This window comes from Coenobita brevimanus, chromosome 97 (genome assembly GCF_032717465.1).
Source record: "Coenobita brevimanus isolate Jiangsu-jjx chromosome 97, ASM3271746v2, whole genome shotgun sequence".
Lineage (NCBI taxonomy): Eukaryota > Metazoa > Arthropoda > Malacostraca > Decapoda > Coenobitidae > Coenobita > Coenobita brevimanus.
This window is the reverse complement of record NC_137050.1, coordinates 8,426,612-8,439,225: the sequence shown is the minus strand read 5'-3', so window position 1 is coordinate 8,439,225 and position 12,614 is coordinate 8,426,612. Positions and strand designations below refer to the sequence as shown.

The following is a 12,614-nucleotide window of genomic DNA, read 5'->3' as shown; positions in this document are numbered from 1 at the left end:
CTTACCAGAATGTTTCATACTGTACTTTTTTCCATACTATACTTACCTCATTTCACTCTTTAATGTCCTTTATTGGTGTGAATAGGGTGTTAGTAGCTATGCATGTGCAGTAGGAATGTGTTTTTCTGAGTTAGGCTAGGTTAGGGTCCATAAGTACCAGAATGTTTATTAATGTATGAACATACTTCTAAACCCTCATTTTATGTTTCTTTTGCATTTATTTCAGTCATTTATATGCCTTATTGGTGTGATTTGGGTCTTAAATAGGTGCTATGCATGTCCAGAGGGAGTTGTATAGGTGTTCCTCTGAGTTAGGGTCCATAAGTACAAGTCCATAAGCTGGGGCCCAATATCCGGACAAAACCAATAACCGGACCTACCTATGGCTCTATTACGTCGGATATTGGAGTGATTACTGTACATTCAGTGATGAATTATGCAAGCCATGCCTGGGCTTCTTACCTCACCAAAACACACTACAACACTCACAGATCATACAGAACAAGGCCCTAAAAAAAAACCCAGGCTGCATAGCTACTACACCCACAGACCACCTACATCAAGAAACCAAAGTCCTCAAAGTGAAGGATCACCTAGACATGAGAGGCACGCAGTTTCTTGCTTCAGCCTCCACAAACCCATAACATCCACTACAGTACAGGTCTCCCTCACTATTCGATTGGGTTACGTTCCTGAAAACTAGATCGAATAGTGAACGATCGAATAACGAACTTAAGGTTTAATAGGATTTAATTTAATGCGGACCGCTACAGTAATATTTACCAATAAAGAGATGGAGAACACTTTTCCACGTCACCCAAGGAGGTAGTGTAATAGACGCGTTATTTTTTTTTATACAGTGGTTTCCCCAGGAGGCCTATATCCACTGGAAAGATCAGAAAAATCAAAATCACAAACGCGCTAGGCTAAGTCCTGCACGTAACGTACCTTTCATGGCTGCGGTACACTCTCAACTCAGAGACTCTTTAGTCTTCATTAAATCACTGGAAGAAAACTTGCTCCTCATCGTCAGCAGTGGCAGGGCTTGATGAATCCTGGATGTCAGTGTTGGATGATGACACAGTGGCAGAAGTGGATGGAAGAAATGCGGCATCAGAGCTTAGCCTAGACGGGACAAGGCGGGAATGAGCGTGAGAATGAGCGGGCTTGGGTACGATCGCTCAGCCAGAAAAACAAGCGCGTGATGCGATGCGTTTGTTTACGATGCGTACATTTACTTTTAGTTAAGCGATCGGATAATCGAGCGTTCTCAATCGATTAATGAGGGATTGGTATCAATAAATATCGATCGTATAAGCGAAATATCGAATAGTGAGGAATCGAATAGTGAGGGAGACCTGTACATGGCAGCACATCCACCTACACCAAGGAACATCAAAACAACACCCAGCACACGATACCATACACAAATACTGTCATCTCTCCCCCCTCTCCCACCTCAGACCAGCTTCCAGAACCATATCCACACTCAGATCACTTGCTGCTCCATTCAGTCACTTAAAGACAACACACAGCTGCATACACGGCCTCCTGACGTCCACCCTTCTGAATCCTTTCTTCCTCGTGAGGACAGGGTCCACTTGGCCAGTCTGAGATGTGGGCACCATCCAGCCCTCTTAAGCTACCAGAAGAGGCTGGATGACTCCGTCGCTGATACCTGTCCAGGATGCAACACAGCACCCCATACTATTAAGCACATTATGGAAGACTGCATTGCACACAATCACCTATGCCAACAACACAACATACACTCTTTGAGAGCTCTGTGGGAAAGCCCGGTCTTGGCCATGGCCTTCCTAAGGGACTCGGGGCTGTTCGGCCAGACTGCCTAGGGAACAACTACTACTACTATACATATGGCGCGGGCACGGCAAGGTTTGAAACTCACAGGTAAATTCCCCTGGCGGCCAGAGAGCGAATCTCAGCCCTCGCCTGCTGTTCAAGCCCCGCTTAGTGTGTAGCCCGACCTCTTGTTATCTGATCACCCTCCCATTTTTTTGTGCCTATTGTTATGTATTGTAATACATGCATTGACTGATTGCTTGATTGTGTGCGTGTGTAAAGTGGGGAAAAATGGAGAAAAGTGGTGTGAAAAGGGTGACTGTGGCCGAACGTCCAGAATCAAATTGCATTTTTCCCATAGGTTTAGTTATTTGTATGAAACAGTTTTGTATGGCATGGGCGCGGTCCAGAACCAATTAACCGCACCTTAGGCGGCTTGACTGTATATTGAACAACCATGGGAACATCACACAACCTTGTCGCACGCCCACATTGAACGTGAACCACTCACTTAGATGCCCATTTACCTTTACACATGCCTGACTACCATCATAAAAACTCTTGACGGCACCTAGCAGCTTACCATCTACATCGTACATGCACAGAACCTTCCGCAATCCATCTCTGTTTACTTTTTCGTATGCTTTTTCCAGATCCATAAATGCCATAAACATCTTGTAGTCACTCTCACAAGTGTTCTCCACCATCTGTCTCACTGCAAATATTTGATCCATACATCCCCCCCTGTGGCGGGGAGGGGACACAATCTGGCCGCCCTAAGGGTGGTACTACTACTATGTGGCCAGGTTGTGTTAGAAAGAATACTGCCTCCGTATTCCCTGCGTGTCGTAAAAGGCGACTAAAAGGGGGAGGGGTGAGGGGACTAGGAACCCCCTCCTGTTTTTTCCTAAAAAGAAACAGGCCAGAGAAAAGGATGGGGGATTGAGTTATCCCTGTACCCTGAAGAATGGGTCTGTGAATGTGTGTGGATGTAGTACGTTTGAGGCTAAAAGGAAGGAGATTGGGAGAATGTTTGTGAGAAGAAAGCTGGATGTGTTAGCGTTGAGTGAAACAAAGATGAAAGGGAAAGGTGAGTCTAAGTTTGGAAGTGTGAATGGAAGACTGTCAGGTGTTGATAGAAGAAGGGCAGGAGAAGGTGTGGCCTTGTTAGTGAGTCCAGAAGTACAGCAGTGTGTGATTGAATGGAAGGAGGTGTCATCGAGACTGATGTGGGTGAAAACGAAATTTGAACGTGAGTTGTGGGTGTTTGTGATTGCATATGGGCCTGCTAGTGAAAGGAATGAAAAAGAGAGGGAGTCATTCTGGAATGATGTTGATGAGTGTCTGCAGAGTTTTGGAGCGAATGTGAATGTGGTAATGATGGGAGATCTGAATACTAGAGTGGGAAATGTAGCAGTTGAAGGTGTAGTTGGTATGCATGGTTTGCCTGGAGGAAATGAAAATGGGGAATGAATGATAGGGATGTGTGTTGAGCAAGAGATGGTGATTGGAAATACCTTGTTTGTGAAGAAAGATATTTATAAGTATACATGGGTAAGACAAGAGGGTGGAAGGGTTGTTGATAGAGCATTAGTGGACTATGTGGTTGTGTCCAGGAATGTAATAGGAAGATTGTTGGATGTGAGAGTTTTGAAAGGGGAGGGTGGAGGTATGTCTGACCACCATCTGATGGAGGGAAAGTTAAGAGATGGGTGAGAGCTAGGAGAGTTAGGTGTGGCAGGGAGGTTTTGAAAGTGAGTAAATTGGATAAAAGATAGAAAATGATAGAGTGTCAGGAGAAATTGAAAGATGAGTGGAACGCAGTGAAAGATCAGGAAAATGGCAATGTGGAGGAGGAATGGCAGTTGTTTAAGAGTGCTGTGGTGGGGCATGCGGAAGAAGTGTGTGGTGTGAGAAAAGGAAGTGAATGGTGGTGCGAGGAAGTAAGTATGGCTGTGGCTGAGAAGAGACGTGCGTATGAAGTGTGGATGCAGAGGAAAGATGAGGTGTCATATGAGATTTGTAAGGAAAAGAGGAATAGGGCGAGAAGGGCTGTGCATAATGCTAAAGTGACAGCTGATGAGAGGTGGGGAAGGTGGTTGACTGAGAATTTTCAACAGAGTAAGAAAATGTTTTGGAAGGAGGTGAAAAGGGTGCGAAAAGGAGAGTCTGGGAAGGAAGAGCGAGTAAAAGCAGAGGATGGAAGGATATTAATTGAGATGGATGCAGTAAGGAAGAGATGAGTGGAGTATTTTGAAAGATTGTTAAATGTAGAGGAGGAAAGGGAGGTTGAGATTGTGGCGGATGGAAGGGTGCAAGGAATAAATGTGTTGGGAGAGTTGAATGATTCTTTGATCACAAAGGAGGAAGTGCAGGAGGCTGTAAAGGAGATGAAAACAGGGAAAGCTGCAGGTATGGATGGGTGTGCTGTGGAATGCCTGAAAGCTGGTGGAGTGACTATTGTTGACAGGTTAGTAAGATTGTTGAATGTGTACTTTGTGAAAGGTATGGTGCCAGTTGACTGGGTAAGTGCATGTGTGGTCTTACTGTATGAAGGTAAGGGCGATAAGTATGAATGTACTAGCTTTAGGGGCATAAGTCTCTTGAGTGTTGTAGGTAAAGTGTATGGTAGAGTGGTAATAAGAGTTAGAGAGGGTACAGAGGGAGTGATTGGTGATGAGCAGTGTGGCTTTAGGAAAGGGAGAGGATGCATGGATCAGGTATTTGCTGTGAGACAGATGTGTGAAAAGTATTTAGTGAAAGGTAAGGATGTGTTTTGGACGTTCATGGATTTAGAGAAAGCGTATGATAGAATTGATAGGGAAGCTTTGTGTTCTGGAAAGAGGTGAAAAGAGTAAGACAGGGTGGAAGTGAAGTTAGCAGGGGAGTGAAAGATAAAAATGGTAGGTTACTAGTGGAGAAGGGAGAAAAAGTGAGCAGATAGAGAGAACACTTTAAGGAATTGTTGAACATAGAGGATGGAAGGAATGCGAGTATAAGTGGCTGGGAGAAGGAGGGAGGTGAGAGACAGGAAGAAATCAGTAGGATAGAAGTTGTGGAAGCAATGAAGAAAGTTAAATTGGGGAAAGCCCCAGGAATTGATGGAATGTGTGGTGAAATGCTGAAGTATGGGGGAGAGATAGTAGTAGAATGGATGTAGAAAATGTGCAGATTGGCCTGGGAGGAAGGTAGAGTCCCTGAGGATTGGAAGTCAGGTGTAGTTATTCCCTTGTACAAAGGAAAAAGGGAAAAAGAAGTGTGTGGTAATCATAAGGGCATCTGTCCATTTAGTATAATAGGAAAAGTGTATGGTAGGATACTTATTGACAGAGTTAGAGAAATAACACAGGAATTAGTTGGAGAAGAACAGGGAGGCTTTAGGAAGGGAAGAGGTTGTGTAAATCAGATATTCATTCTTAGATCTTTAGTGAAAAAGTTTCTAGAGAAGGGAAAGAAGTTGTATGCGGCTTTCATGGATTTGGAGAAAGCATATGACAGGGTGGATAGACAAGGATTGTGGAAAGTATTAAGAATATATGGAGTAGATGGGAAGTTGTTGAATGCTGTGAAGAGTATGTATGATGGTGCTAAGGCTGCAGTGCGTGTGGATGGTGAACTGAGTGAATTTTTCTATTTGAAGGTTGGGTTGAAACAGGGATGTGTCATGTCTCCATGGTTGTTCAATCTGTACATGGATGGGGTAATAAAAGAGGTACAAGGTAGGGTAGTGGATGTTGGATTGGCCCTGGTGAGAGAGGGTAGTGTTTGGAAACTCCCTGTACTGTTATTTGCAGATGATACTGTGTTGTTGAGTGAAGACGAAAGAGAGCTGCAAGGCTTGGTGGATGAGTTTGGGAGAGTGTGTAAGAAACGGAATCTAAGGGTGAATGTAGGGAAGAGTAAAGTGATGGCCTTTGAGAGAGGTGAAGTCAGTGAATGTACAGCGAGGTTGGATGGTGAGGAATTGGAAAATGTGAGTACGTTTAAGTACTTGGGTAGTGTGATGAGGAAGGATGGAGGTTTGGAGGGTGAAGTGCTTGAAAGGGTACAGCAGGGAAGAAAGGTTGCTGGTTCCTATTGAAAGCAGTGATAAGAAACAGGGAAGTGAGCATGGAAATGAAAAAGTTACTACATGACAGTATTGTGATACCAACTCTAATGTATGGAAGTGAAGCTTGGACGTTGCTGGAAGGACACAAGTCAAGAGTGCGAGCAGTGGAAATGAGTTATTTAAGAGGAGCCTGTGGAGTCACATGGAGAGACAGGTTGACAAATTAGGATATAAAGCAGCGCTGTGGTGTGGATGTGGATGTGATAGGAAGTGTTAGGAGGAATACACTGAGGTGGTTTGGCCATGTGGAGAGGATGGAGGGTGAAAGACTGACAAAGAGAGTGTATGTGAGTGAGGTGGAGGGGGAAAGAGGGAGGGGGAGGCCGAGGATGAGATGGAGGGATGGGATGGAGAGGTATTTGAGAGAGGGGGGTGTGAGTTGGGAGCGGAGCAGTGAAATGGCAGGGGACAGGGCGACGTGGAGGCGATTTGTTTGTGGCCACCCTGAACGGGATTGAGGCGTCTGGCAATAGATTTGTGGACTGTTTTAAGATTGTATGGACTTGATGGCAGGTTACTAAAAGGAGTGAAAAGTTTTTATGTAAATAGTTGAGCGTTTGTAAAATTGGGACATACTGTGAGTGATTGGTTTTACGTGAGAATGAGGCTACGGCAGGGATGTGTGATGTCGCCCTGGTTGTTTAATATTTATATGGATGATGATGTAAAGGAGGTGAATGCAAGAGTGTTAGGTGGAGGTCTGAGTCTGGTAAATGTTGATGGTAGAGAGTGGAATCTGAGGCAGCTGCTGTTTGCAGAGGATACTGCACTGGTGGCTGATTCAGAGGAGAGATTGTGACAGTTGATAGAGGAGTTTGGAAGGGTGTGTGAAAGGAGGAAATTGAAAGTTAATGAGAATAGAGTAAAGTGATGAAGTTTACAAGGTTGGTAGATGATAGGAGGATGAATCTAGTTTTGAATGGTGAGTTGCTTGGGGAGGTAGAGTGTTTTAAGTATTTAGGGTCACATGTTGCTGTGGATGGAAGAATAGATGCAGAAATGAAGTTTAGAATTAATAAAGTAGGAAAGGTGCTGGGAGGAAGGAAAAAGGTGCTTAGATGTTGTTCACTTAGAATGGATGTAAAGAGAAGGCTGTATGAGGGTGTTGTGGTACCAAGTGCATTATATGGGGCTGGAACATGGAATATGGGTGTAGCAGAGAGGAAATGTTTGAATGTAATGGAGATGAGGTGTCTGAGGAGTGTGTGTGCAGTGACGCGTATGGATCGAGTGAGAAATGATGAAGTGCAAAAGAGAACTGAAGTTGTTCGGGAGATGGCTGATTGAGTTGAGCAGAGGGTGTTGCAATGGTTTGGGCATATGGAGAGAATGGATAATGAGTGACTGGTGAAAAAGATAACTAGATCTGATGTGAGAGGTGTAAGGCTGAGAGAAGACCACGAATAGGATGGATGGACAGTGTGAAGAGAGCATTGGCTGTGAGAGGGATGTCTGTTGAGCAAGGAAGAGTGGCTGTGCGTGATAGAAATGAATGGAGAGAAATTGTGAATGAATAAATGATGACACAGCCCTGAGAGTATATTCTCCTGCATTTGTCTGATCAGCTGATCAGGACAGGTGCTGATAAGGGGATGGGTCTATTATGATGTGGCAGGGGTAAACCATCTCTGCTGTCGGGCCCTGCTGCGGATGTCACTGATTGCACTGCGCAGTTGACCCTTGTGCGGTGTGGTGCTGTGAGGATCTGTCCCTTCCCCCCTTTGGGGCTAAGATGCAAATGAGTGTGTTTGAGTGGATGAGTAAATTGGGAGTGTGTCGTCCTTTCTCGGCTACCTCCCTTGCCATGGGGGAAGCAGCCTAGATATATAGATAGATAGATCCTCTGCCACTCCTAAAGCCATTCAGTTCATTACTCACTAAGACTTCTGATATCTCTCTTACTTTCTCTGTAATAATTCTTCCATATACCTTCCCTGCAACACTCAATAAACTTATGCCATGATAATTCTTGCACTCACTTTGCTCACCTTTATTTTTGTACAGGGGTACAGTCACAGCCTTCTTCCACTCTGCTGGGACAGTTTCACTCATCCATGCCTTCTTCCACATCTCCAACAAGCACTTCATTCCACTCTCTCCTCTACACTTAATCATCTCTGCTCTGCATACACCTCATCAGCCCCAGCTGCTTTCCCTTTTTTCAGCCACTTCATAGCGTACTTCACCTGTGCGAGTGTCATGTTTCCTGGCACTGCATTCCTTCTCTGCACACCCCCAAAATCAATCATATTTACAGTGGCTGTACTTTCACTATTCCCATTCATCAGGCTCTCCAAATATTCTTTCCATCTGGTCTTTACTTCATCCCCATTGGTTAATAATCTACCACTTAGTACAGTACATTAATCTCTCGATTATCTGACACAATAGAGCCAAAAGCATGTCCGGATAGTGGACCTGTTTGGATAAAGGACTTCTTCCCTGGCTCCCTTTCGAACATAACCTGACTTTGAAAGCCATGGTAAGGGGCCACTACAGTACATCGTACAACACTTGTTCCTCCTGTTTTACATTACTGTATCTGGTCAAGCAGACCTATAAACTACAACCAAGCAATTATCATGGTCAAGCAGACCCATCAACCACAGACAAGCAAACACCACTGCAGAGCCATACTCTGCAGTGATATGAAAAAACCTGCCCAGCTGGGCGGAAATATTCTTGTGGCTATAATTCACCCGGACGCATGCATTTCATCCAGATAAAATGGAAAAATATACGAATAATGGTTTTGAAAAGCCAGATCATAGTGTCTGAATGGTAGTTTGTTCGGATAATGGACGTCTGGATAATCGAGGGATCACTGCATTAGTGTTATTTCAAATCCACAGTTTACATACCACCTGTCATCTGGGATTGCTGTGACAGACCACCTGGGTTGAAATCCACTTTAGCCATAGCTTGATAATTTTCATCTTATGACAGACAGTTATGTTTGCAGAACAACAATTGTTATAAAGGCTCTGAACCCTTCAAGTCCTTCCTGCAAACACTGTTGTTTACACTATATGATATTATCTACAATAGGGAGTTCATTTTTGAATTAATAAATACAGGTAGTTAAAAAAGAGAATATGCATAAAGTGAAGTTTTAAATCGGTATCCTCCTTGCTGGCCCTGCACTCAGTCTAAAATACTCCCCTATCCTCAGGTGAAAATATTAAAGCTTCTGCGCCTGCTGGGTTGTGGTGACAGTGATGCCTCAGAGACAATGAACGACATCCTGGCTCAGGTGGCTACCAACACAGAATCCTCCAAAAACGTCGGTAATGCCATTCTATATGAGACCGTCCTTTCCATCATGGACATCAAGAGTGAGAGTGGCCTAAGGGTTGGTATACATGTGTCTTGGTTTTCATGACTTATGCTGTTCATACTGTACATATCTGTAAACCGTTGTGTGTTTGCTTTTGCAGATTGCCATACCATGTTGAGTGCTTCCCGTAACATCGTCAGTGAACTTGAGTAGTATTGGGTGTGGTTAGTACATGTACTTAGACAAGTGACAGCCAAGGAATACCAAACGCTCTTAGCATGCACACATTTTAAAGGGAGTTAGAATTAGGATGATGATTTTTCTGCATCAGTGTAAACTTGTAGATCTTTAGAACCTTGCTGCCTCTGTTAGATGCAAATGGTGTATGAAGATGATAATGTGGGATTTGGGTGTGCCATAACCTCTGTACAAAATGTGATGAGTATTGTGAAAAGTTGGTGAAAAGTGCATAGTGGAATAATTGACAGCGTATGAATTGCTTGGACAAGCTGTGCAGCTCAGAAGGTTATTGGTGAATAGTACGAAGGGTGTCTGTTAAGAGAAAAAACTTTAAAACATTAATGTTGATAGGCTGTCTTGCCGAATTGGTGGAAGTCTTTGTTCCCCCCAGGCCAGCGCGGGGACCATTTATTTGTATTTATTTACAGTAAAAGTCCTATTATTCGGCATCTATGGGACCGGGATGATGCCGAGATATTGGATTTGCTGAACAATCAAAAACCTACCCACTCAGTACCTTAAATATATTGATGAACACTGTCATCACCACTTATGGTATTACAGCTGTGTTTGGAGAGAGTACTGTATACTGTACAATACTGCAATCAGTACAGTACTATACCTGAATCTGAAAAATATATATATATACTGTATATAAATTAGTGAACATATACAAGTGTAATGACACAGTAGGCATACAAGTCAGATAACACTTCCTGGATGGCTGAAATGATATGGAATATTACTTACCAGCTCAGTACATCACTTGTATTGGTGAACTCATCACTACTTATATTATTACAAGTATGTTTGGAGTGAGTGTTGTGCACAGTACTTTTTCCAAACACAAAATAAAATAGTCGGAAAATTGCCTAAAATAGAGAAGGAATATGAATTGGTAAGGTCTTTCTGGTGAAAGTTAAACATACGTTTAGCACTTTTTTTTTTTTTTTTTTTTTTTTTTTACATGTGAAAGGGAGAGTATTGATGGAAACAGTAATGTATTCCATTAACCCCTTAATAAGCTCCGGCATTGAACAACCCTTTACAGTACTGATGTCTGTGATGTCAAGTTAGTGTGAACAATTATGGGAAGGAAACGAAGGTCACTGGTATGTTTACACGACTCTACGATACGATTCCAAGCAGTCAGAGGGTCGGTTAATCTCCGATGTATTCGCCCATTTGGTAAATGCACCTTAACTTTGTAACTTCTCCCGTGAATCATAGCATAGGTTTAGGAAGCTAAATAACACATTGTTAGGTGCGCCAGACGTTTATCTTCACGTCTTTATGAAAATGGAAGAAATTTAATCCCTCTCTGAGTACGTAGAGTAAGTTTCTTCCATTCTTCTGAAATCAATTTGTTTTTCTTAAAGATGTGAAGATAATCGTCTGGCTCACCTAGCAATGTGTTATTTAGCTTCCTAAACCCATGCTATGATTCGCTATGAGTCACAGAAAAATTGATAAAGTTACGGTGCATTTACCAAATGGGCGAAAAAATCTGAGATTAACCAACCTCCTGATTGCTTGGAATCGTAGCGTAGAGTCTTGTAAACATACCAGTGACCGTCAATCCCTCCCCATAATTGTTCAGTTTTCTTTATAGCTCACACTAACTTGATATCACTGACATCGGTACTGTAAAGGGTTGTTCAGTGCCGGAGGTTATTAAGGGGTTAATGGGATATATTACTGATTGCATCAATACTCTCTCTTTCACATTAAACACAAAAACGAGCAAAAGAATGAGTGCTAAATGTACGTTTAACTTTCATCAGAGAGACCTTAGCAATTCATATTCCTCCAGTTTATTTTTATTTTTTTTTCTGACTTTAGGTTATGTTAGGTTTCTTTAAATTATTAGGTACAGTTAAACTTAGTTTAGTTAAACAGGACAGTCCCTTCCACCATTATGCTGAGGAATAAAAATACTAGAGCTGTCACAGCCGTACAGCTAAAAACAACGGGGAAACTGATTTAACAAGCACCATTTATTTATGGGTAATGCATTACAGTATCAGTGGTTCATGGGCTACACAATTACCGGTAAATGTCACTTTCAGGAAGGCGTTAAGAATGAATGAATTTCAAGAATTAGCGAGGGGGCCTGGACTGTAACCCTCGCTAATTTGGAGGGGGTGGTTACTGTACTGTATGACCTATCTATCTATCTATTTATTGCCAGACACCATAATCCCGTATGGGGTGGCCATTTGACTCTGAGTTATTTGTTTACAGGGAGGGGACTGTGCAATATTGTAATCAATACAGTACTATACCTGAATGAAAAAAATATAGAAATTAGTGAACATACAGAAGTGTAATGAAACATTAGGCCTACAAGTCACAGATAACACTTCCTAGACTGCCGAGATGATTCCGGACATCTGCCAAACAATCAAAGATTTTCGTAAATGGGACTATTTCTCAAAACTGCCGAAATGTCAGATCTACCGAATAATCAGCTGCCAAATAACAGGACTTTTACTGTACAGTATTTATTTATTTTATTTTTTTATTTTTATTTTTTTCCATTGAAGGTAAGTGTCTGGCACAGCTGCCTATGTGTGTGTGTGTGTGTGTGTGTGTGTGTGTGTATTTTTTTTTTTTTAACTCTCATCACTAGGGAAGAGTTCTGCCCTTATCTCGGGGGTAGTATGCCCGTAGCTGAAGTGTACAGGCCAGTGGTGGGAGGGGGTGGTGAGCTGGGAGATAGCACTGGGAAAACCTCCTGCAATAGCGATATCTCTAACAGTAGTGACAGTCTGAGTGCTTGGGTTGGTTGAGATGGGTCATGTAAACATGTCAGTCACCATCGTTTCCATCCCAGAGTGTTACTCTATTTTTTGCATTGTGCGCAAAATTGATGTTGGTGGCACTTGCATCATGCCTCTATTGACATCTGTGGCAAGAGGGGTTAAGGAAAGTTTATGGCAATCCAGACTACAACAGCATCACTGTACAACAAATAGAGGCACTCAACACTCAAATAAACAATAAAATATCAGAGCAGCAAACACTAAATTGGAATACAATAATCATCTCCAAACACTTGATCACAAAACAAATACCAGCAAACCCTACAAAACACTAAACAGCATCAAACTCTCTAAAAGCAGTTCCCCACAGACCACTAATCCCCTCACCAACCCTACTCCTACTTCCTCCCCACCTCCT

General features: G+C 42.7%; 1 protein-coding gene across 1 annotated transcript in view; it reads left to right on the top strand.

The window, feature by feature from the left end:
• Positions 1-12,614, top strand: part of AP-1gamma (adaptor protein complex 1, gamma subunit) — a 205,882-nt gene that overhangs the window by 86,227 nt on the left and 107,041 nt on the right. The window contains exon 8 of the mRNA XM_080283472.1: positions 9,087-9,266. Coding sequence (XP_080139598.1) covers positions 9,087-9,266 — 180 coding nt within the window. The remainder of the gene's footprint in view (positions 1-9,086; positions 9,267-12,614) is intronic.